We start from the raw sequence: 22,822 nt of genomic DNA on the forward strand, positions 1-22,822 counted from the left end.
AGCTCTAAAAAGATCTGACTGGTCCAAATACCAATTAGTGGACAAAAGATCAGAATTGGGCTGCCTGTGTAAATGCAGCTAAAGTAATTCCTGCAGGGTCAGGTAAATTCTTGCAGGAATTCAGCAGAACCTGCAGAATAATTGAATAGTCTTGCAGGACTTTTTTGTAAGGGTAGAATGACAGTGAAATAGCTTCAAAGTTCAATCCAAATGAGTACGATAAAGCTATTTGGTTATGTCGTTTAAGAAAAATTTACAATAATGATGTTGTGGAAATAAATCAATTCAGATTTTGCTATGATTGTCTTATCTTGGTATTCTGTGTATGTAAAAGTATTTTGGTAGCTTGAGGTTTCAAAACACCAACATGTTGATAGGATACCCCACACAATGAAGAAATGTCATCACATACAAGGTCAAGTGGAAGTTTATTGAATCAAACTACAGTTATGAAGTCAAAACTTTCATTTGGTATAGACATTTTTTGGCACCAGATGCATTCAGAACTAGGCTATGCTACATTCTTTACCAGCTATATAACATTGTGGTCACAGTAGTTTCGGTAACACGCCTTCACTTTTATTTCTAATCTTATGTGTTTCAATAGTCACGAGATCAGCAGCACACTCTGGAGGTATGGGTGGACGCACCACCGGGGGCAACGTTTTGGTTTGTTTAACTCACAGTACGTATCAATGGCTTGATGATTGCTGTAACATTCTGTCTGAGTAAGGCACATATCAAGTTTGAAATCCAGTTATTTAGAAATGAGATGCATCTATACCATAATAACTTTAGAATTATTACAGAAGAGAATACAATGGAGCTATACCATCTAGAGATGCTGCAAATCTGAATGAAATCATAAGAATAACTTTTGGTTCACAAGAAGGTGGTCCTAGAAATCAAAACAGAATAAGACTTCCATCTAATTATTTGTGTTATGTAAACTTCTTTAAAAAGGGAATGTGTGGGTGTTCTCCCTCTGCCTTTATCAAACCACAACACTACTTCGGAGTGCATGCCACTCCTTCGGTTTTCCTCCAGGGGGCTCCACCTCCCTCTCCTACCCCAGAAGGAGTGCTCAGTGGCTGGCCTTGGCCTTCTCAAACAGGGGCTTGAGCTCTTCCTGGCTGGTGGCCTCTTTGTGCTGCATCAGGTCGGCATGGCCCTTGGTGACACCCCAGCTATCAGGGGTGGACATGGAGGGACACTTGGGACGGCCGGATGCTGGCTTCAACTTCTCCCAGTAGTCACGGCGAGCCCTGGGGGAGAGAGGGACAGAGGGGGAAGGGAGAGGTGGGGGATTGAAAATGTAAAAGGTCAAATGTATACTCCAGGGAGTAATAAGCTGGTAATAAAATGGTACAGTACTATGTCTAACCTCATGTGTCTTATAGTAACAATTTAAGTTAAACTGAACTTTTGCGATTTTGGACTGGAGTCATATAAGGACACTCCTTTGTGGTTCCTGGTATCTAACTCATTTGTACCCGGTCTCCTTACCTGGCACGGACCCATGGCTTGGTGTGCATCTCCAGGCCAGCACCCCAGTTACCGTGCTTCTCTGAGGCAGCGGGCAGGTAGCCTCTCTCTGTGGCCAGCTCCTCAGCTACAGCCCTGATGTGGTAGGGCTCGAAGCCGCAGCAGCCGCCAATGAAACGGATGCCAACGTTGAAGGCCTCCCTGGCGTACTTGTGCATGTCCCACCTGGTCAGAATCCTGGGCTCCAGACCTGGGGGAGAGACAGACATGCAGTCAGAGAGAGGGAGTTGGAAAAGAGAAGAGAAATTAGGAGAAAGGGAGGAAAAAGAAAAGACGACCTAGTGGACAGGAGAGAGATATGGCGATGTGTGTACGTACCGAAGGGGAACTCTGGCAGGTCGATGAATCCCTGGCAGTTGCAGTCAGGGGTGTGGAAGGCCAGAGGCTGGACCATGTAGTGGGCCTTCAGCCCCGCCCTCTCAACACCCTCCTTCATCATTTTCACCGTCTTCACACAGGTCATGGGGTCAAAGTGACAGTTGATGCCCACAATATTGGCTCCTATTGGCAGAGAGTGAGAGCTGTGTGTGTATATAAACTCAGCAAAAAAGAAACGTCCTCACTGTCAACTGCGTTTATTTTCAGCAAATTAACATGTGTAAATATTTGTATGAACATAACAAGATTCAAAAACTGAGACAAACTTAACAAGTTCCACAGACATGTGACTAACAGAAATGGAATAATGTGTCCCTGAACAAAGGAGAGGGGGAGGTCACAAGTGAGTATCTGGTGTGGCCACCAGCTGCATTAAGTACTGCAGTGCATCTCCTGCACATGGACTGCACCAGCTTTGCTGTGAGATGTTACCCCACTCTTCCACCAAAGCACCTGCAAGTTCCCAGACATTTCTGGGAGAAATGGCCCTCACCCTCCAAGCGAACAGGTCTCAGACATGCTCAATAGGTTTGAGATCCGGGCTCATCGCTGGCCATGGCAGAACACTGACATTCCTGTCTTGCAGGAAATCACGCACAGAACGAGCAGTACGGCTGGTGGCATTGTCATGCTGGAGGGTCATGTCAGGATGAGCCTGCAGGAAGGGTACCACATGAGGGAGGAGGATGTCTTCCCTGTAACGCACAGCGTTGAGATTGCAGGCAATGACAACAAGCTCTGTCCGATGATGCTGTGACACACCGCCCCAGACCATGACGGACCCTCGATCCTGCTCCAGAGTACAGGCCTCGGTGTAACGCTCATTCCTTCGACAATAAACGCGAATCCGACCATCACCCCTGGTGAGACAAAACCGTGACTTGTCAGTGAAGAGCACTTTTTGCCAGTCCTGTCTGGTCCAGTGACGGTGGGTTTGTGCCCATAGGCGATGTTGTTGCCGGTGATGTATGGTGATGACCTGCCTTACAACAGGCCTACAAGCCCTCAGTCCAGCCTCTCTCAGCCTATTACGGACAGTGTGAGCACTGATGGAGGGATTGTGCGTTCCTGGTGTAACTCCGGCAGTTGATGTTGCCATCCTGTACCTGTCCCACAGGTGTGATGTTCGGATGTACCAATCCTGCGCAGGTGTTGTTACATGTGGTCTGCCACTGGAAGAATGATCAGCTGTCCGCCCTGTCTAAGGCGTTTCATAGTAAGGACATTGCAATTTATTTCCCTGGCCACATCTGCAGTCCTCATATCTCCTTGCAGCATGCCTAAGGCACGTTCACACAGATAAGCAGGGACCCTGGGCATCTTTCTTTTGGTGTTTTTCAGATTCAGTAGGAAGGCCTCTTTAGTGTCCTAAGTTGTCATAACTGTGACCTTAATTGCCTGCCGTCTGTAAGCTGTTAGGGTCTTAACGACCGTTCCACAGGTGCATGTTCATTAATTGTTTATGGTTCGTTGAACAAGCAAGTGTTTAAACCCTTTACAATGAAGAGCTGTGAAGTTATTTGGATTTTTATGAATGATCTTTGAAAGACAGTGTCCTGAAAAAGGGACGTTTCTTTTTTTGCTGAGCGAGAGAGCTAAATGAAGTCCCATACCAGCTTTGACCAGCCGGACGGCACAGTCTCCAGGGCTGACTCCGTTGAGGTCTCCGTCAGGGCCGATACACAGAGAGGCACACACTGGCTTGCCCGAGGTCTTCAGCACCTGCACGGCCCACTCTGCCTCCTCCACGTGCTCAAAGTACTGCACAAACACACAGGGTAAAAAAAGTGACAACCCAACCAATACAGAAACCAGCATTGTCCAAGTGAAGATCTTTTTCACATAGAATCGGTCAGGTCAAAATGATCAAAATCAGATTTATGTTATCAGTATGCCATGTGGGCAAGAAGTGGATCTACTATATGAGCGTACAACATGCCATTCCTACCTCTGCAATCATGAAATCCACGTTCTTCTTGACGAAGACATCAAGCTGCCTCTTGAAGATGCTCTTGACCTCGTCCTCGCACTTGCAGCTCAAGTAAGAGGGGGTCTGGGAGACCCCGCCCGCCACCATCGCGTCGCCCTCATTGGCCACCTCCCTGGCCAGGTCACAGGCGGCCTCGTTGATTTGTGTGCCCTGGTGTAAATCAAAGCAGATATTGATTGGTGTACAACTCTATTGATGTAGTTTGCGGTAGCCTGCAATGGTTGCATTTCCCTGCTCAGACGTTGCATGCGTCAACCAATGTTTCAGTGTTACGTGATCGACTGTCAAATTGCTATAACGTACGATGTGATTAGCTGATACAAAAAAAAAAAACACCTAACCAGGCGTTGTAAGATCTGTCAGGCATCAGCAACACCTGGGCAGAGGAACACACCCAATGTCTTCTATATCACCATTGTGAAACTTGCCAAGTTGGTTAAACACCAAGTTGGGAAATAAAATCAGTGCTGAACAGAAGAACAGGCTTCGAGAGATGTATAGGAAACCTGATTTACAGATAAATGGAATAATTATTTATAGAAACTCTTATCCCATTCAGTCATTGAACAATCCTGCTTAGAAATGCATGGCCTAAATGTAACAGTAGAATGGGTCTGGCATTCTCATTCATTCCTCTTGGTGAGTTTTCCCAACAGCTGCAGACGGATACTCACGGTGAAGCGCTGAGCGTTACCCCTGTTCTCCAGTTTATCATCGCTGGCGTAGAAGGTGAAAGTCTGCATGACATTTGACCCCGCCCGCAGGAATTCACGGTGCAGCTGTCTCACTGGAAACGAGAAGAGTAAGTGTCACTCACTCATATGGCTTTTTGCTAAGTATTTACAACTTTGCGACTTCACGCTCTCTCAACTTCATCTGGTTGAAAAATGTGCGTCTGATGGACAAGTTGGAGAGGCGAGAGGCTTCGCTAAATGCTATGTAGGCTAGACTATGACTGGTGCGAAGGGTCCAGGGAGCCAAAGATTAGATATCGTTTACCAGCCTCGGGGTGCTCGGCGGCAGCCTCAGGAGTCCAGGGACCCGCCTTCACATAGCCCCTTTTCTCCAGGGCGAAGACGAAACCTCCATCCCCAATAACAATCTCGCCTGCATCCAGGCGCTCCAGAATGTTCTGCACAAACATTGCATAATTAGCTCTCCATTCTACAAGTATGAAATATGCACCCGCAATAAATGCGTAAAAAGCTCCCTGAATGAAATACGCTAAAGGTAAACGAATGCATTGTTTCCCAAACTGGGTCCTGGGGACACCAATGGGTGAACATCGCACCCCAAGTTTAGGAAACGCTGATCTAAGTTATATAATAGAGTTGTAGAAGTCAGACCATTCTATGTTAACCAAAGTCAATGAATCATGCGCAATGGGAAACAAAATGTATATATTGCGCCAAACAAGACCAAGGGGTTCAGATGAAGTTAGAACTAAAATAAGCATTTTGATCCCTATAATAACATACTCTTAACACCAAAGCAATACACACATTAGCACATCTGCAATAGTTCTGCAAAAGGCTAAGTGCATTACGCAACAGGCATGCATGCCTTTACACCGTTAATGATGGTCATATTAAGTCTCGACTTACCCTCTTAGCTCCAGCTGGTGCCATGATCATTGGTGATTGCACTTGTACTTGTACTTGAGACACTCCTTCTCAAACACAGGCTTCCTCTAGATTTGGAGAGGGTTTGATACCCGTGATCCGTTTGCCTTTATAAGCCCAAGGAGGGGTGTGATGTGCACTGATGTCACTCACAGTCACACAGATCCGCCCGCTCCTGCTTGTTAAATAATCTATTTTTCTCTGCATCTACAGTGCATTCGAAAAGCATTCAGACCCCTTCACTTTTTTACAGCCTTATTCTAAAATGAAAAAATAAAAAGACAGAAATACCTTATTTCTGACATAAAGCCCTTTCACTACATGAACAACAAGCAAGAACCAAATTCCTCATTGAGAGGGGGCAGCACTGAGCAAGCCTGCAACGTCACTTACTGGAGTAGTTCAAACTGAGCACGTTATGTCTCCATGAGAGGCCATCTTAACCGACTTCATTTGGCTTCAATGCGCTATTGAGCCATTACAGAGGAATGAATGGTGTTGAGTTTGAGTTTATTATTTTATTTTTACAGGGACAGTGCACATTAATCAACGTTTCAGTAAAAGTGCCGGTTTTAGCCAGCCGGCTAATTTTCAACCGCAGTCCCTGGGCAGGTTATTAAAAACAATTACAATATAGACAATCATTGAACAGTGAGCACACGCAGAGTAACATAGGACAAGCAAGACATAGCATACAGACAGAGCAACATAGGACAAGCAAGATGTAGCATACAGACAGAGCAACATAGAACAAAAAGCAACAAGACAAAATCCATAAAAACAACAAAGTGTTTCCACACCTCACAAGCTACAGACAACAGACAACATGGAAAGCGGAAATACACAGCTAGGGATTATGTTCACAAGTCTGATTGACCTTTAGCCATGTCTTCATGCATTTTGTGAAAGTGTGATATGTGGTGCAGTTATGTGTGTCTGATGGCAGTGTATTCCAGACATGGGAAGCTCTCACAGAGAAAGCAGATTTACTAAAGGTGCTTTTCCTTAAGGGAACTATACAGTCACCTCTCATGGCAGACCTTGTGGATCTGCTGCCATATGTTTGGGTTTTCTGTTTTACAAAAATACTGAGTGGAGGGGGAGCTAGGCCATTTAGGATCTTGAATACAAGACATGCGTCGGTGTATTGCACAAGATTTTCCCAACTCAGGAGCTCATGCTTTCTGAGGATGTAACAGTGATGATGGCTATTGGGCTTTCTATCGAGCACTTTGAGAGCCTGTTTGTAGACAGACTGAATAGGTTTTAATGTTGTATAGCAAGCTTGGGTCCAACTAGTCAAGCAGTATGTTAAGTGGGGGAGTATCATCGATTTGAAATACAGTTTTGCTACCTCTGTGGTCAAACAATTTCGTATAAATCGGAAATTAGCTAGGTTGAATTTGGTTATTTGAATTACCTTTTTCACATGCTTTTTAAAAGAGAGGTTGGAATCAAGTATGATTCCAAGGTACTTAAAATCAGATACCACCTGGAGCTTCTCCCCTGACACATAGACATCTGGCTCAGTAGCATCTGTTGCCCTCTTTGTGAAGAACATGCAAACTGTTTTTTTCACATTGAGATGCAAACACGAGTCACTGAGCCACTTTGTAACCTGGACCATTACAGTAGTGAGTTCTTGTGCAGCTTGTTGTTTGCTCTTTGCATGCACATATCACTGTATCATCTGCATACATTTGAACTTCAGACCCAGTGCAGACGGAAGGCAGATCATTAATGTACAAGCTGAACAGGAGGGGCCCCAGTATTGACCCTTGGGGCACGCCCACATCATAGCTAAGAGTGGGCGACAGCTCATTGCTCACTCTGACACACTGAGTTCTGCCTTCAAGGTATGATTTCATCCATCTCAAGGCATCGGGGGAAAAGTTGAACTTGGACAATTTTGTGATGAGAATCTCATGGTTAACAGTATCGAAAGCCTTCCTTAGGTCCAGAAACACAGCCCCAACAACACCCCCTTTGTCCATCTTGGACTTCACATTTTCCAGAAGAAAGCAGTTGGCCGTTTCTGTGGAGTGTTTCGCTCTGAAGCCAAACTGCATGGAGTGTAATGTGAAGGGGCTGTAGTTGAGGTGGGAAATCAGTTGTTGTGCTACACATTTTTCAACAACCTTCGACACTACAGGTAGTATACTAATGGGCCTGTAGTTACATCAGCAGGGTCGCCCGATTTAAAGATGGCCGTTATTATGGCTGACTTCCATACCCTTGGAAACACCCCCAAACCAATAGATGTGTTGGTGACCTTAGTAATGGGGCCAATGAGTGACTCTTTGTAGTTTAAGAAAGGTAGAGTCCAGCCCAAACACATCTTTGGATTTAGAGTTCTTTAGTGAGCTAATCACCTTGTTCACCTTTGACTCAGAAACCTCCCTTATGATGAAGACAGCTTGAGCGTCATTCACTAGCACTGAGCCCAATAAACCAGTGGAGGGGTTCTGTGTCAGTACCTTGACAGAGTCAATAAAGTAGGAATTGAAGGCTATTGCTATTTCAACTGCATCCTGTGTTAGATTGTTTTTCACCATGATTTCTAGTCTTTTTGCGGTGTTACTATGGTCTTTCCCTGTTCACTTTTTTAGATTCTCCCAGATCAATTTAGAATTTCCCTTTGCCTCACCAATTATGTTAATAAAAAAGTTTGCCTTGGCCTGTCTGATTTCTTTCATCACCTTATTTCTCAACGTGGTAAACCTACGTCTGTCATGCTCTAATTTGGATTTTAGGGCTGTTTTTAGAGCATAATCTCGTTCTTTCATCAATTTCCAAATTTCTCCATTTAGCCAAGGAAGAGTGCTCTTTTGGCCAGGTTTGGATTTGATTTTCTTTAGGAAACCATTTATTGTAGCCTGGATTGTGGATAGAAAAACCTCACTATCAGCTTCCACGTCTGTATAGGACAAGAGATCATTCCAGTTAATTCCATTAATTGCTTTTTCAAAATGGTTTAATTCACTCTTAGGTGTTCTTAGTTGATCTGGCTTTCTAACAGTAGAGAGCTTAAACCTGCTCTTAGACAACTTTCTGGCTATAAGTGTCAAAATATGATCAGATAGCCCAGTAACCATATTGAATGATTTAGTCACTCTCTCTGGTTTATTACTGAACACCAAATCAATCTGTGTTTTAGAGCAACAAGTCACCCTGGTTGGCCCTTTAACGAGCTGTGTAAGGTCAAAGGTATTAGTGATCCGTTTGAGGGTTTTCCTACAAGACTTGTCGTCATAATTAATATTAAAATCTCCCATTAAGATGACCTCCTTCCCAAAATCACATTCCCTAAGCATGTTATTAAACTGATCAAAAAACACACTTTTGGTGGAAGGTGGTCTATACATTCCAATAAGGGTAAAGGACATTTGGGGAGACAGTGTAACGTTCAGGCCAATACATTCTAGTTCATTATCACATGACCACTCAATTTGTTTACATCGGATATGTTCTTTAATGTAAATCATCAGACCCCCTCCTCTTCCTTCAATCCTGTCTCTCCTGAAAACATTGTAGCCAGGCACAATCAAAGCAGCACATGGAGAGTTTGTATGGAGCCATGTCTCTGAGAGGCAGAGGAAGTCAAGGTTGGAGTCTGTGAGGAGATGTTGAATTTGATCACTTTTTGGAATGACACTACGAATGTTCAAGTGCCCTCCTAGTAGTCCCTTGGGCTTAGCCCGTGGGTCCCAGATGACTCGAGAGTGATTGACACATTGATAAAAGTTACATTTTCTGTGTTTTCTGACAGCTGGGTTTAGGCCGTTTTGTTTCGTTTTGATTAGGGGCAGTTCGGTAGCGGAATTAACAATCCCTCCCGCTTGCACTGGATGTGGGGAACTACTTAAAACAGCTTGCGTACCACGTTCATCTTTACAAACAATACTACACAAGTATAAACACCATGGGACCACGCAGCCGTCATACCACTCAGGAAGGAGTCGTGTTCTGTCTCCTAGAGATGAACGTACTTTGGTGTGCGACAAGTGCAAATCAATCCCAGAACAACAGCAAAGGACCTTGTGAAGATGCTGGAGGAAACAGGTACAAAAGTATCTATATCCACAGTAAAACGACTCCTATATTGACATAACCTGAAAGGCTGCTCAGCAAGGAAGAAGCCACTGCTCCAAAACCGCCATAAAAAAGCCAGACTACGGTTTGCAACTGCACATGGGGATAAAGATCGTACTTTTGGGAGAAATGTCCTCTGGTCTGATGAAACAAAAATAGAACTGTTTGGCCATAATGACCATCGTTATGATTGGAGGAAAAATGGGGAGGCTTGCAAGCAAAACACCATCCCAACCATGAAGCACGGGGGTGGCAGCATCATGTTGTGGGGGTGCTTTGCTGCAGGAGGGTCTGGTGCACTTCACAAAATAGATGGCATCATGAGGAAGGGAAATGATGTGGATATTTTGAAGCAACATCTCAAGACATCAGTCAGGAAGTTAAAGCTTGGTCACAAATGGGTCTTCCAAATGGACAATGACCCCAAGCATACCTCAAGTTGTGGCAAAATGGCTTAAGGACAACAAAGTCAAGGTATTGGAGTGGCCATCACAAAGCCCTGACCTTAATCCCATAGAAAATTTGTGGGCAGAACTGAAAGAGAGTGTGCGAGCAAGGAGGCCTACAAACCTGACTCAGTTACACCAGCTCTGTCAGGAGGAATGGGCCAAAATTCCCACAACTTATTGTGGGAAGCTTGTGGAAGGCTACCCAAAACGTTTGACCCAAGTTAAACAATTTAAAGGCAATGCTACCAAATACTAATTGAGTGTATGTTAACTTCTGACCCACTGGGAATGTGATGAAAGAAATAAAAGCTGAAATAAATCATTCTCTACTATTAATCTGAAATTTCACATTAAAATAAAGTGGTGATCCTAACTAACCTAAGACAGGGAATTTTTACTAGGATAAAATGACAGGAATTGTGAAAAACTGAGTTTAAATGTATTTGGCTAAGGTTTATGTAAACTTCCAACTTCAACTGTATATATAAAAAAAGATGCACTTTCAAAACATTGCATTGCAAACTTGCAGGGTCCATACAGTTGATTAAGTGTAGTCAGCGATCATACAGTGGGGAAAAAAGTATTTGATCCCCTGCTGATTTTGTACGTTTGCCTACTTACAAAGAAATGATCAGTCTATAATTTTAATGGTAGGTTTATATGAACAGTGAGAGACAGAATAACAACAAAAAAATACAGAAAAACGCATGTCAAAAATGTTATAAAATGATTTGCATTTTAATGAGGGAAATAAGTATTTGACCCCTCTGCAAAACATGACTTAGTACTTGGTGGCAAAACCCTTGTTGGCAATCACAGAGGTCAGACATTTCTTGTAGTTGGCCACCAGGTTTGCACACATCTCAGGAGGGATTTTGTCCCACTCCTCTTTGCAGATCTTCTTCATTAAGGTTTCGAGGCTGACGTTTGGCAACTCGAACCTTCAGCACCCTCCACAGATTTTCTATGGGATTAAGGTCTGGAGACTGGCTAGGCCACTCCAGGACCTTAATGTGCTTCTTCTTGAGCTACTCCTTTGTTGCCTTGGCCGTGTGTTTTGGGTCATTGTCATGCTGGAATACCCATCCACGACCCATTTTCAATGCCCTGGCTGAGGGAAGGAGGTTCTCACACAAGATTTGACAGTACATGGCCCCGTCAAATGATGCGGTGAAGTTGTCCTGTCCCCTTAGCAGAAAAACGCCCCCAAAGCATAATGTTTCCACCTCCATGTTTGACGGTGGAGATGGTGTTCTTGGGGTCATAGGCAGCATTCCTCCTCCTCCAAACACGGCGAGTTGAGTTGATGCCAAAGAGCTCCATTTTGGTCTCATCTAACCACAACGCTTTCACCAGTTGTCCTCTGAATCATTCAGATGTTCATTGGCAAACTTCAGACGGGCATGTATATGTATTCTTGAGCAGGGGGACCTTGCGGGCGCTGCAGGATTTCAGTCCTTCACGGCGTAGTGTGTTACCAATTGTTTTCTTGGTGACAATGGTCCCAGCTGCCTTGAGATCATTGACAAGATCCTCCCGTGTAGTTCTGGGCTGATTCCTCACCGTTCTCATGATCATTGAAACCCCACGAGGTGAGATCTTGCATGGAGCCCCAGGCCGAGGGATATTGACAGTTCTTTTGTGTTTCTTCCATTTGCAAATAATCGCACCAACTATTGTCACCTTCTCACCAAGCTGCTTGGCGATGGTCTTGTAGCCCATTCCAGCCTTGTGTAGGTCTACAATCTTGTCCCTGACATCCTTGGAGAGCTCTTTGGTCTTGGCCATGGTGGAGAGTTTGTAATCTGATTGATTGATTGCTTCTGTGGACGTGTCTTTTTTACAGGTAACAAGCTGCGGTTAGAAGCACTCCCGTTAAGAGTGTGCTCCTAATCTCAGCTCGTTACCTGTATAAAAGACACCTGGGAGCCAGAAATCTTTCTGATTTAGAGGGGGTCAAATACTTATTTCCCTCATTAAAATGCAAATCAATTTATAACATTTTTGACATGCGTTTTTCTGGATTTTTTGGTTGTTATTCTGTCTCTCACTGTTCAAATAAACCTACCATTAAAATTATAGACTGATCCTTTCTTTATCAGTGGGCAAACGTACAAAATCAGCAGGGGATCAAATACTTTTTTCCCCCACTGCATGTACACTTCCATGCCTCCTCCTCTATGTATCTATGTTTATTGTCTGTTCTACGCTAGTCTGACCATATACTACCACCCTGGTATCAACCTGAAGAAGGTCCACTACCACAGCATCAAGCTGTATGAGAGTCTCGTACACTACACATTAACCACAGAACGGCACAATGGATGATAATGTGAGTCTGTATCTGTATGCATGTACAGTATGTTTCACACCTTCATTTTCTCTGTGTGCCTCTAGGCGGTGGGTTCCCACCAGCCAGGCAGCATCCGTGTGTCCTCCACCCCAGTCAGAGTGGATGAGCTGAAGTACCAGATGGCCAGGACCCACTGACACCCCACGCCCCAGTGGCTCATCACACTTGAGAAGATCAAGGAGCTCTTCCCCCTGCTCAACATGGACAAGGTCTGGACCTGAGGGGAAATACAGTCACATATTTCATAGACATGTAGCCTGGGTCTCAGATAGGTTTGTGTTGTCTGGCCAACTCCTAAATGTCCGTGGTGTGACAAGACAGCACAAACATATATTGGACCAGGCTAATATGATCAAGAACGTCATGATTTCAGTTTTATGGCATGATTTCCGAGCCTAATGGAGATTCTGTAATGACTTAAAGAGGCTATACAGAACATTGGTCTCTGGAGGTGCTCCGGAGCCAAAAGGGCAACTAAACTTCCATAGTGTATAATCTTTAAAGCCTATAAGGGTGTCGTCAGAGGAGGCTGGTGGGAAGAGCTATAGGAGGACGGGCTCACTGTAATGTCTGGAATGGTATCAAACATATGGAAACAACATGTTTGACTCTGTTCCATTTATTCAATTCCAGCCATTACAATGAGCCCGTCCTCCTATAACTCCTGACCATGGCCCTGGCTGCTGGGGCCCCGTATGTACGGAGCCCAGATCTACAAACCAGCTCCGGTCTCACACCCACCAGCGACGGGAAGTGGGACGTCCAGACCCCACACGGGACCATCAGAGCTAACCGCATAGTCAACGCCACAGGTCCAATATCTGTCAGTGGCAAAATATCTGTCTCTATGTAAACGCCAATGGAGGCTGGTGGAGGGAGAAATCGGTGGGCAGGCTCATTGTAATGGCTGGAATGGGTTCCATTCATTCCATTCCAGTCCGTCCTCTGATTATAAGTGACACCAGCCATCGCTGGTATACACAAATACATGCACAAAGACAAGCTTGCAAGCATATATGCACAACATGTACCTCTTGCTGCAAACATGGAAAATAGAAACAAGAGCCTTTGGCAGACTGGGAGGGTGAGCTTCGTGCTAGAATGTGTTTTGAAAGAGAGCCAGAGGAGGGTTGGTGTAGTTGGAAGGTGAGCAACCAGGGACTGGGTTATTGTGCAGAGTGTGTTTGTGCTGCAAACCATGATTGATCGCTCCTCGCACAAGTCAGTATGTTCAAACAAACATTGTAAGAACCATACCACTCAGCAACAGAGCATGCATTGATTATTGATTTTTACATCAATTGAATATCAATACATTGCATTAAGCACTGTAGTATCTTGTAGATATATTAGTTGTGTTATAGTGTTTTTGTTTTTAGGGCTATAGAAGAGGTTGTCGTGATGTTTGGATCGTACTCAAGTAGTTTGGTCATTCAAAAACACAGTCCTGTTATACACAGGTCTGGGGTCACATTGAATTCTCACTGGAAAACGGGATTGAGAAACTATGACCAGCCAAAAGGTTTGAACAAACAAACACACTTCAGGTGATTAACATGTTTCTAGTCGTAATGTCTGTGAAGTTTGAGTAAGCTGATATCTGAACAAGTTGATACCCATCCCATGCAGCCTCTCCCAGGTTGTTGAAGACGTATCCCACAGTTTGGATTGGATAGACTGCAGAACTGGACATACTGGACATACCAGTTCTGGGATGGTTCAGTTGGCAAATATGGCTCCTTTTTTCCTTTCCTTCCACTGCTGTTTATCCAAGTCCAAGAATTCACCTCAAAATCTCTCTCCATCTTCCCCTTTCTCTTTCTCCCTCTCTCACTGGCCTTCACAAATGTAACTCATGTAAGTCACAGCGGGTGAGAGCATTACAGTCTATGTCCTATACATTGTACTTGGTGTACAATCAACATGGAGAGAGAAACATATAGCTAGCTACACGTATAGCTGCTGGGGGAAAATGAAGTCCACTTTGTCAGGGGTACAACATCCCATAGTGGAGCTAAAGGATTTAACTTGAAACCCCACCAGACACTGTAGATTTGTAGTGTTTGACCAATGCAGTAATGACTACCGTCTCCATATGGTCCAGTAAAGTAGTACAGCTCATGTACAGTACATACAGGTCCAGGAGTGGAGGTTTGTGTGGTGATTGTGGAAGTTGCTGTGTTTGTTTGCACTAACACACACACACACACAGACACACCCCCTGCCGTCTGAGAGTCTCTCTGGGTGTTCAGTCCTGGTTTTGTGGGCCTCTTTCTCTCAGAATAGCATTGGTTGTGCTCATAAACAGTAGCTACTACACCCCCTTTTAAAATCACTCCACCAGGAGTTAAATCTTTTAACCTCCTTCTTCTACTGTGAAATGGTCCCACTCGTTTGCGGTTGAGTTTTTTACATTCTGAGAGCATTGTTTGGATATGTGGGAATAACCCTGGTATGATAATTATGATGGGAGTGTAATAGCACTCACTGTCATGTTTTCTGTTGTTTCCAGCAAAGCCTCCCTCTCTATACATAACCTTGGGATGTTCGTATCTTCCATTACAATACAAATCTCTCTCTAACCCTCGGGTCAACCTCATCTCTCCTGTAGTGGATGGGTGAGTTGTGTAAAGTCATTTTATTTATTTAACCTTTATATAACTAGGCAAGTCAGTTAAGAACAAATTCTTATTTACAATGACGGCCTACACCGGCCAATTGTGCGCCGCCCTATGGGACTCCCAATCACCGCCGGTTGTGATACAGCCTGGATTTGAACCAGGATGTCTGTAGTGACGCCTCAAGCACTGAGATGCAGTGCCTTAGACCGCTGCGCCACTCGGGAGCTCTAAGTGTGGTGGGATTTGGGGGTTTACCCCTTGACATGCAGGTTAGGGAAGGGTATGTGATTTATGTTTGCGGGAGCTGTGGTCTGCAGGAATAACTCCATGTGATAGCAGATCCTGAAGTGCTGCTGCAGCATTCCTCAGACTCCATTCTCTCCAACGCTCCCTCCCTTTACTCTCACCCCATTCCATTTCTCTCTCCTTCCACTCTCACACTTGCCCCATTCCCTTGTTTGACTCCCAACCACCTCTACATCTCTACCTCCCCCACACACCCTAATCCCTCCATTTACGCTCTCCTCGGCTCCTTCCCTCCCTCTCAACTCTTCTTTCCTCCAACTTCAAACTCCCTGCTTGCCCTCCTCTCTCTCTCTTACTCCTTTTTCTAAACCCTTCAATTTTTCTTCCCTCTCATTTACTCTCATCTTCTCTCCCAACCCCACTTGCCAGGCCTCGTCTTCCCAAACATTTCCTCTTTTGCTGCCCATCCCTTCTCTCTTTCTTCTTGGTCGCTGGTGACCAAGCCTGCTCACGGAGAGCTACTGGGTGTGCAGGCTGTTGTTTATGCTCCAACCCTGCTCTAACACAGTGGATTGAACAAATCAATGTCCCCAGGAGCAGCTGTTCTAGGGCTGGAGTAAAGTCCTGTATCCCGTCTTTTTATCTTCTCCTCCCTCACCTTCAAACCATGACACTCCCTCTTCCTGAAACCATCAGTTGGCACCTTGATCAATGAGAATCCTCAGAGTAAGGTCAGAGGTTGTGGTTCTAGGAATGTGTCTCCCCCTGAAGGATCTGTTTCACCATGTGGGCCATGACCTACTAATGGAACCAAAAGGAGAACGGGCCACTGAGACAACCAGTGAAAGGTGTTCACACAGGACCTCAAATCACGGGTGAAACCAGTTATTCAGTTTACCTTTCATTCCTAAGTGGGAGCTATATGTACTGTGAACAGAAAATGGACAGTACTGTTTCACAGAGAGAGAAACGGTCTTTATCGGAGTCTCTGGCCTTTAGAATTGATTTAGCTTACCACGCTATCACTGGTGCTCATAAATAAGGAGGAAAGGGAGTGAGTGAGTTACTGTTATTTTACTGCTGCTCTTTAATTATTTGTTATTTTTATTTAACTTATTTTTCTTAAAACTGCATTGTTGGTTAAGGGCTTGTAAGTGACCATTTCACTGTAATACCTGTTGTATTCGGTGCATGCGACAAATAAAAATGTGATTTTGATTTGGTTAGTTAAAGGTGCGGCGGGTGTACTGTGGATATGGGTAAGCCCAGATGTAAAGCCCCATTGGAAATGGATCAGAGAGTCAATTCATTGGAGGTTATTCATGGGAGGGTTTGTGAATGACCTTGTGTGTATCCTGCTACAGTGAGCTGGTAAACATGTGTGCTATCTACTCAGATTCCCCCAGCAGCTCTGCTCTGGCCCTAACTGGCCATAGCCTACAGAAGAAGGGAAAGGCAACCTTTAAAAAAGGTAGAGAGAGTATGTATCCCTCTGAGATCATTTTTTTTTAACAAAGCTGAAGTTATAATGCAGCAAAACTCTGTTCAATTTGAGAGATATACTGTGAAGCAGTATCTAAAATGAGTGATTATATCAGACTTGCATACTCTACCGTTACTCTTTTCCCTACTTGTACCTCAACTATTTATGTCATGTATTTATGTACTTGACGCAGGGTCTGGTGTGGAACAGCTGCAACTCCGCAGAAAGCGGCAGAAGTCAACAAGTGGGGTTATGTGACATTTCTTTCAGCTGTCACGACAACTGGTTCCTGCAGGCCGTTACCAGTCTGTGCTCTGTAGGGACAAACAGCTGTAGTGTCAGCAGGGGTAATGGTGTGTGTGTTTGTCTATGTGCAGAGGGAGGGCAGCTGACTTTTGCCCCGGTAATCAGAATATTGATCTGGCAAGAGGCTCGTAGCAACAGGCTTCCTATACTGGTTAGTGGTCGGTCTACTGTACACAGAGGCTATGCCATACATTATTTTACTGAATCTTTTATTTCAGTTGTAAAATTGTGTTGGCGTCTCTTTTTAAATCTTTGTGTTACAGTATATGACTAAATGTATATACATTTTATGTAGTACTATGTGTTGACTGGGTTTGCGCTTGTCATGGTCAAGCGATAGTTCTGTGACTTACACAAGGTACTGTGGTGAGTAAATGTTCTGTTTTAGGGGTGTAGCCATGTCCCTGTGGATGTAGTGGCTCTGTCTGGTCTGTTTCTTTCTCTTTTAGAACGTTACGGAGTAGGAACATTCGTGTTTGTGCCAGTGTTTTGGTGGGGAAGCTAACAAGCAGGGAGACGGTTAAATGCTCCCAAGGAAAAGCGGTAACGCACCTAAAAAGTTGGTTTGCACGCTGCCATTAAACTCCAAAAGAACAAGGCCTTAGAAAGAGCCGTTATAAAAACCAGCCGTCTGACATTATACCAAAGATCAGATCATATCAGATCACATTATCACCAACAGCCAGGGCTTGGAATCTCAGCTGACCACCTGAAATAGCTCCTAGAAAATGAAGTCCTTTGTAAATGAAGCCTTTGATGAAGTTTAAAACAAGAATAACCTTCTATGCAGTGTGACTCGACGTTCACTCTAAAGTGAATCAGCTGGTAGAACAGGGAGTCTCCTATCTATGTCTTAAGATGTGGAGTCATAGTGTTGGAGCCACAGACAGACAGATAATTGTGTTAGTGTTAATGTGACGGGCCCTTAACACCATGCCGCAGTCTGAAATGGTATCCTCTTCTCTATATATATATGACACTACTTTTGGCCAGAGCCCCATGGTTTTTGCCAAAAGTAGTGCACTATCTAGGGAATATGGTATCACTTCAGACACAACCATGTCTAAGTGTCATAGAGTACACCATAGTACTGTAATAACAGTCGTGTTTTTACTCTACCTATCTACCGGCTTTCATACTCTGCATCTGAGATTCTACTATTCTAACATTTTACGGCCATTTTCTGCTCCATTTCTGTCATTAGCATTGCACAATCTGTGGGACCGAGATGGCTTTGCACTATTTTGATCTGAGGATGTGAAGGCTGGGTTAGGAGAAGGCAGAGCGAGTCGGTGTGTGAGCCTCTGTTCTTAAACTTGTTTTGCTTTCCTTGCTGTGGAGACTGGGGCAGTTCAGGGATGGCTGTTTACACCCTACTGGCGTCTTTCTCCCTACTCTGGTGTCTGCTTCCTGGTCTCCTCAAAACATCTATGCTAACCTAACCTAGAAGGTGTAAAATAAACACCTGAGCAGGACACCCCATATTTTGGTCATGACGAGGGGGAAAAAGGAGGAGTTAAGATGGAACGTCGCCTTGTTTATATTTCCGCATGGAAACAACTTCAGAGAGCAAGCAAACACGTGCCGTAGCTAGCTGCTAGCCAAATATTAGCTAGATTTATCTAGCAATAATGACATCAACAAAATTGGCATGTAGTGCCTTCATCTCAAAGAAAGACGGGCGCTATTTTTAGTCATCTGATATGTTTCACTGGGGTGGGGACTGTAAACAGCAAGGCGCACATCCAAAAGCGGAAGTTGCGTCAGGCTCTTTTCCTTTCCCCTGAAAAAAAACCCTGGATGTTTCTGGTTTCTATTGACCCCACTGAAGGTGCACCTTTTCAGATGATGAAATAATTACTGTTCTTTGATTGGTCTACAGGAATCTGGGCCCGGGAAGTTGGCCAGTTGATTGGCTTTGAGCACCCCACTATCCCTGTCCATCACCAGTATGCTGTCATAGCAACAGTGCCTGAGGTATTAATTTCATAATATTGTTGAATGTGTCTATTTTAAAGTAACATGTGTTGTGATGAATAATAAAGTTTGATTAGATGTTAAATACATTTTGATAATGTTTTGTTGTGCCTAGGTGAAGGCCCTGAAGACAGAGCTGCCAGTGATCAGGGACCTGGAGGGCTCCTACTACCTCAGACAGGAGAGAGAGACGGACTGCTGTTTGGACCCTACGACATTTACATTTAAGTCATTTAGCAGACGCTCTTATCCAGAGCGACTTACAAATTGGTGCATTCACCTTATGATATCCAGTGGAACAACCACTTTACAATAGTGCATCTAAATCTTTTAAGGGGGGGGGCTAGAAGGATTACTTTATCCTATCCCAGGTATTCCTTAAAGAGGTGGGGTTTCAGGTGTCTCCGGAAGGTGGTGATTGACTCCGCTGTCCTGGCGTCGTGAGGGAGCTTGTTCCACCATTGGGGTGCCAGAGCAGCGAACAGTTTTGACTGGGCTGAGCGGGAACTGTGCTTCCTCAGAGGTAGGGAGGCGAGCAGGCCAGAGGTGGATGAACGCAGTGCCCTTGTTTGGGTGTAGGGCCTGATCAGAGCCTGAAGGTACGGAGGTGCCGTTCCCCTCACAGCTCCGTAGGCAAGCACCATGGTCTTGTAGCGGATGCGAGCTTCAACTGGAAGCCAGTGGAGAGAGCGGAGGAGCGGGGTGACGTGAGAGAACTTGGGAAGGTTGAACACCAGACGGGCTGCGGCGTTCTGGATGAGTTGTAGGGGTTTAATGGCACAGGCAGGGAGCCCAGCCAACAGTGAGTTGCAGTAATCCAGACGGGAGATGACAAGTGCCTGGATTAGGACCTGCGCCGCTTCCTGTGTGAGGCAGGGTCGTACTCTGCGAATGTTGTAGAGCATGAACCTACAGGATCGGGTCACCGCCTTGATGTGAGTGGAGAACGACAGGGTGTTGTCCAGGGTCACGCCAAGGTTCTTAGCACTCTGGGAGGAGGACACAAGGGAGTTGTCAACCGTGATGGCGAGATCATGGAACGGGCAGTCCTTCCCCGGGAGGAAGAGCAGCTCCGTTTTGCCGAGGTTCAGCTTGAGGTGGTGATCCGTCATCCACACTGATATGTCTGCCAGACATGCAGAGATGCGATTCGCCACCTGGTTATCAGAAGGGGGAAAGGAGAAGATTAATTGTGTGTCGTCTGCATAGCAATGATAGGAGAGACCATGTGAGGATATGACAGAGCCAAGTGACTTGGTGTATAGCGAGAATAGGAGAGGGCCTAGAACAGAGCCCTGGGGGACACCAGTGGTGAGAGCATGTGGTGCGGAGACAGATTCTCGCCACGCCACCTGGTAGGAGCGACCTGTCAGGTAGGACGCAATCCAAGCGTGGGCCGCGCCGGAGATACCCAACTCGGAGAGGGTGGAGAGGAGGATCTGATGGTTCACAGTATCAAAGGCAGCAGATAGGTCTAGAAGGATGAGAGCAGAGGAGAGAGAGTTAGCTTTAGCAGTGCGGAGAGCCTCCATGACACAGAGAAGAGCAGTCTCAGTTGAATGACCAGTCTTGAAACCTGACTGATTTGGATCAAGAAGGTCATTCTGAGAGAGATAGCAGGAGAGCTGGCCAAGGACGGCACGTTCAAGAGTTTTGGAGAGAAAAGAAAGAAGGGATACTGGTCTGTAGTTGTTGACATCGGAGGGATCGATTGTAGGTTTTTTCAGAAGGGGTGCAACTCTCGCTCTCTTGAAGATGGAAGGGACGTAGCCAGCGGTCAAGGATGAGTTGATGAGCGAGGTGAGGTAAGGGAGAAGGTCTCCGGAAATGGTCTGGAGAAGAGAGGATAGGGTCAAGTGGGCAGGTTGTTGGGCGGCCGGCCGTCACAAGACGCGAGATTTCATCTGGAGAGAGAGGGGAGAAAGAGGTCAAAGCACAGGGTAGGGCAGTGTGAGCAGGACCAGCAGTGTCGTTTGACTTAGCAAACGAGGATCGGATGTCGTCAACCTTCTTTTCAAAATCGTTGACGAAGTCATCCGCATAGAGGGTGGGGGGGGGGGGGGAGGAGGATTCAGGAGGGAGGAGAAGGTGGCAAAGAGCTTCCTAGGGTTAGAGGCAGATGCTTGGAATTTAGAGTGGTAGAAAGTGGCTTTAGCAGCAGAGACAGAAGAGGAAAATGTAGAGAGGAGGGAGTGAAAGGATGCCAGGTCCGCAGGGAGGCGAGTTTTCCTCCATTTCCGCTCGGCTGCCCGGAGCCCTGTTCTGTGAGCTCGCAGTGAGTCGTCGAGCCACGGAGCAGGAGGGGAGGACCGAGCCGGCCTGGAGGATAGGGGACAGAGAAAATCAAAGGATGCAGAAAGGGAGGAGAGGAGGCAGAATCAGGAGATTGGTTTGAGCAGAGGGAAGAGATGATAGGATGGAAGAGGAGAGAGTAGCGGGAGAGAGAGAGCGGAGGTTGGGACGGCGCAATACCATCCGAGTAGGGGCAGAGTGAGAAGTGTTGGATGAGAGCGAGAGGGAAAGGGATACAAGGTAGTGGTCGGAGACTTGGAGGGGAGTTGCAATGAGATTAGTGGAAGAACAGCATCTAGTAAAGATGTGGTCAAGCGTATTGCCTGCCTTGTGAGTAGGGGGGGAAGGTGAGAGGGTGAGGTCAAAAGAGGAGAGGAGTGGAAAGGAGGCAGAGAGGAATGAGTCAAAGGTAGACGTGGGGAGGTTAAAGTCACCCAGAACTGTGAGAGGTGAGCCATCCTCAGGAAAGGAACTTATCAAGGCGTCAAGCTCATTGATGAACTCTCCAAGGGAACCTGGAGGGCGATAAATGATAAGGATGTTAAGCTTGAAAGGGCTGGTAACTGTGACAGCATGGAATTCAAATGAGGAGATAGACAGATGGGTCAGGGGAGAAAGAGAGAATGTCCACTTGGGAGAGATGAGGATTCCAGTGCCACCACCCCGCTGGCCAGATGCTCTCGGGGTATGCGAGAACACGTGGGCAGACGAGGAGAGAGCAGTAGGAGTAGCAGTGTTATCTGTGGTAATCCATGTTTCCGTCAGCGCCAGGAAGTCGAGGGACTGGAGGGTAGCATAGGCTGAGATGAACTCAGCCTTGTTGGCCGCAGACCGGCAGTTCCAGAGGCTGCCGGAGACCTGGAACTCCACGTGGGTCGTGCGCGCTGGGACCACCAGATTAGAGTGGCAGCGACCACGCGGTGTGAAGCGTTTGTATGGCCTGTGCAGAGGGGAGAGAACAGGGATAGACAGACACATAGTTGACAAGCTACAGAAGAGGCTACGCTAATGCAAAGGAGATTGGAATGACAAGTGGACTACACGTCTCGAATGTTCAGAAAGTTAAGCTTACGTTGCAAAAATCTTATTGACAAACGACGAAAATGATACAGTACTGCAGGCTGGTGAAGTAGGCTAGCTAGCAGTGGCTGCGTTGTTGACTTTGTTTGAACGTGTAGCTGGCTAGGTAACCTCGATAGTTTCAGTACTACACCTTATCATGATACAAAAGCAACTATGTAGCTAGCTAACATAGCACTAATCAAGACGTTCCTTTGTAATGTATTTAGTTTCTACAATGCTGCTCGTCGGTAATAGTTGGCTAGGTTTGGAAAAATGGCATCGCGGGGGACGAAAATAGCTGGCTAGCTAACCTCGATAATTACTCTAAACTACACAATTATCAAGCTATGACAAAGACAACTATGTAGCTAGCTAACACTGCACTAGTCAAATCGTTCCGTTGTAA

At 45.6% G+C, this 22,822-nt stretch overlaps 1 protein-coding gene and 1 long non-coding RNA gene across 2 annotated transcripts; one reads left to right on the forward strand and one right to left on the reverse strand.

Annotated features, from left to right (window-relative positions):
- Positions 1-411: 411 nt before the first annotated feature.
- Positions 412-5,602, reverse strand: LOC100194600 (betaine-homocysteine methyltransferase). Its single transcript, NM_001139685.1, is given in 8 exon segments — positions 412-1,265; positions 1,507-1,735; positions 1,864-2,046; positions 3,537-3,684; positions 3,872-4,063; positions 4,588-4,700; positions 4,913-5,045; positions 5,518-5,602. Coding segments are annotated over 8 exon segments (1,203 nt in total). The 5' UTR covers positions 5,542-5,602; the 3' UTR covers positions 412-1,084.
- Positions 5,603-16,894: 11,292 nt separating this feature from the next.
- LOC123725183 (uncharacterized) lies at positions 16,895-19,451 on the forward strand. The gene is made up of 3 exons (XR_006757631.1): positions 16,895-17,236; positions 18,968-19,062; positions 19,178-19,451. It is a non-coding gene; the product is annotated as an uncharacterized lncRNA (long non-coding RNA).
- The last annotated feature ends 3,371 nt before the right edge of the window (positions 19,452-22,822 follow it).

The sequence above is a fragment of the Salmo salar genome, chromosome ssa11 (genome assembly GCF_905237065.1).
Source record: "Salmo salar chromosome ssa11, Ssal_v3.1, whole genome shotgun sequence".
Classification (NCBI taxonomy): Eukaryota; Metazoa; Chordata; class Actinopteri; order Salmoniformes; family Salmonidae; genus Salmo; species Salmo salar.